Source organism: Sinocyclocheilus rhinocerous, unplaced genomic scaffold (genome assembly GCF_001515625.1).
Source record: "Sinocyclocheilus rhinocerous isolate Xijiao unplaced genomic scaffold, SAMN03320098_v1.1 scaffold4194, whole genome shotgun sequence".
Classification (NCBI taxonomy): domain Eukaryota; kingdom Metazoa; phylum Chordata; class Actinopteri; order Cypriniformes; family Cyprinidae; genus Sinocyclocheilus; species Sinocyclocheilus rhinocerous.
In genome coordinates this window covers 114,137-114,531 of record NW_015652268.1, presented here as the reverse complement: position 1 = coordinate 114,531, position 395 = coordinate 114,137, and the positions used below count along the sequence as shown (strand labels likewise).

At 43.3% G+C, this 395-nt stretch overlaps 1 protein-coding gene across 1 annotated transcript in view; it reads left to right on the top strand.

Annotated features, from left to right (window-relative positions):
* The window catches only part of LOC107714254 (gamma-glutamylcyclotransferase-like), a 12,769-nt gene continuing 12,374 nt past the window's right edge, over window positions 1-395 (top strand). Inside the window, exon 1 of the mRNA XM_016520062.1 lies at window positions 1-149. Coding sequence (XP_016375548.1) covers window positions 20-149 — 130 coding nt within the window. The 5' untranslated portion in view covers window positions 1-19. The remainder of the gene's footprint in view (window positions 150-395) is intronic.

The window sequence follows — 395 nt, the reverse complement described above, 5'->3', positions numbered from 1 at the left end:
GATCCTCCCTCCGGTCCAAATGTCCCGCTCCGCAGTCTCTCTATCCACACAGAACCAGATGAACCCTGAAACAAACATGTTCTCCTGCCAGAGCTTCATCTTCAGCCTCACGCTGCTCGCCGCTGGATTTAACCTCCTGAGCTCAGCAGGTGAGTCATAAACTCTTCACATCTCATCAGACTAGACAAAAGATGAAGAACTAGTCACTTTGAGACACTTGCTTCTCCTCTGTCACTGTCAGTTTTTCATTATTTAACCCTCATAGGTTGTGTTCTGGTCTCTTCTTTTTCCTGAAAATGCTAGTCGAAGTTATCGCATTGGACTAAAACTCACACAGGATATAACAACTTGCTAAAAAATTCTTGATAACTTTTGTATATTTTGGGACGTTTTCC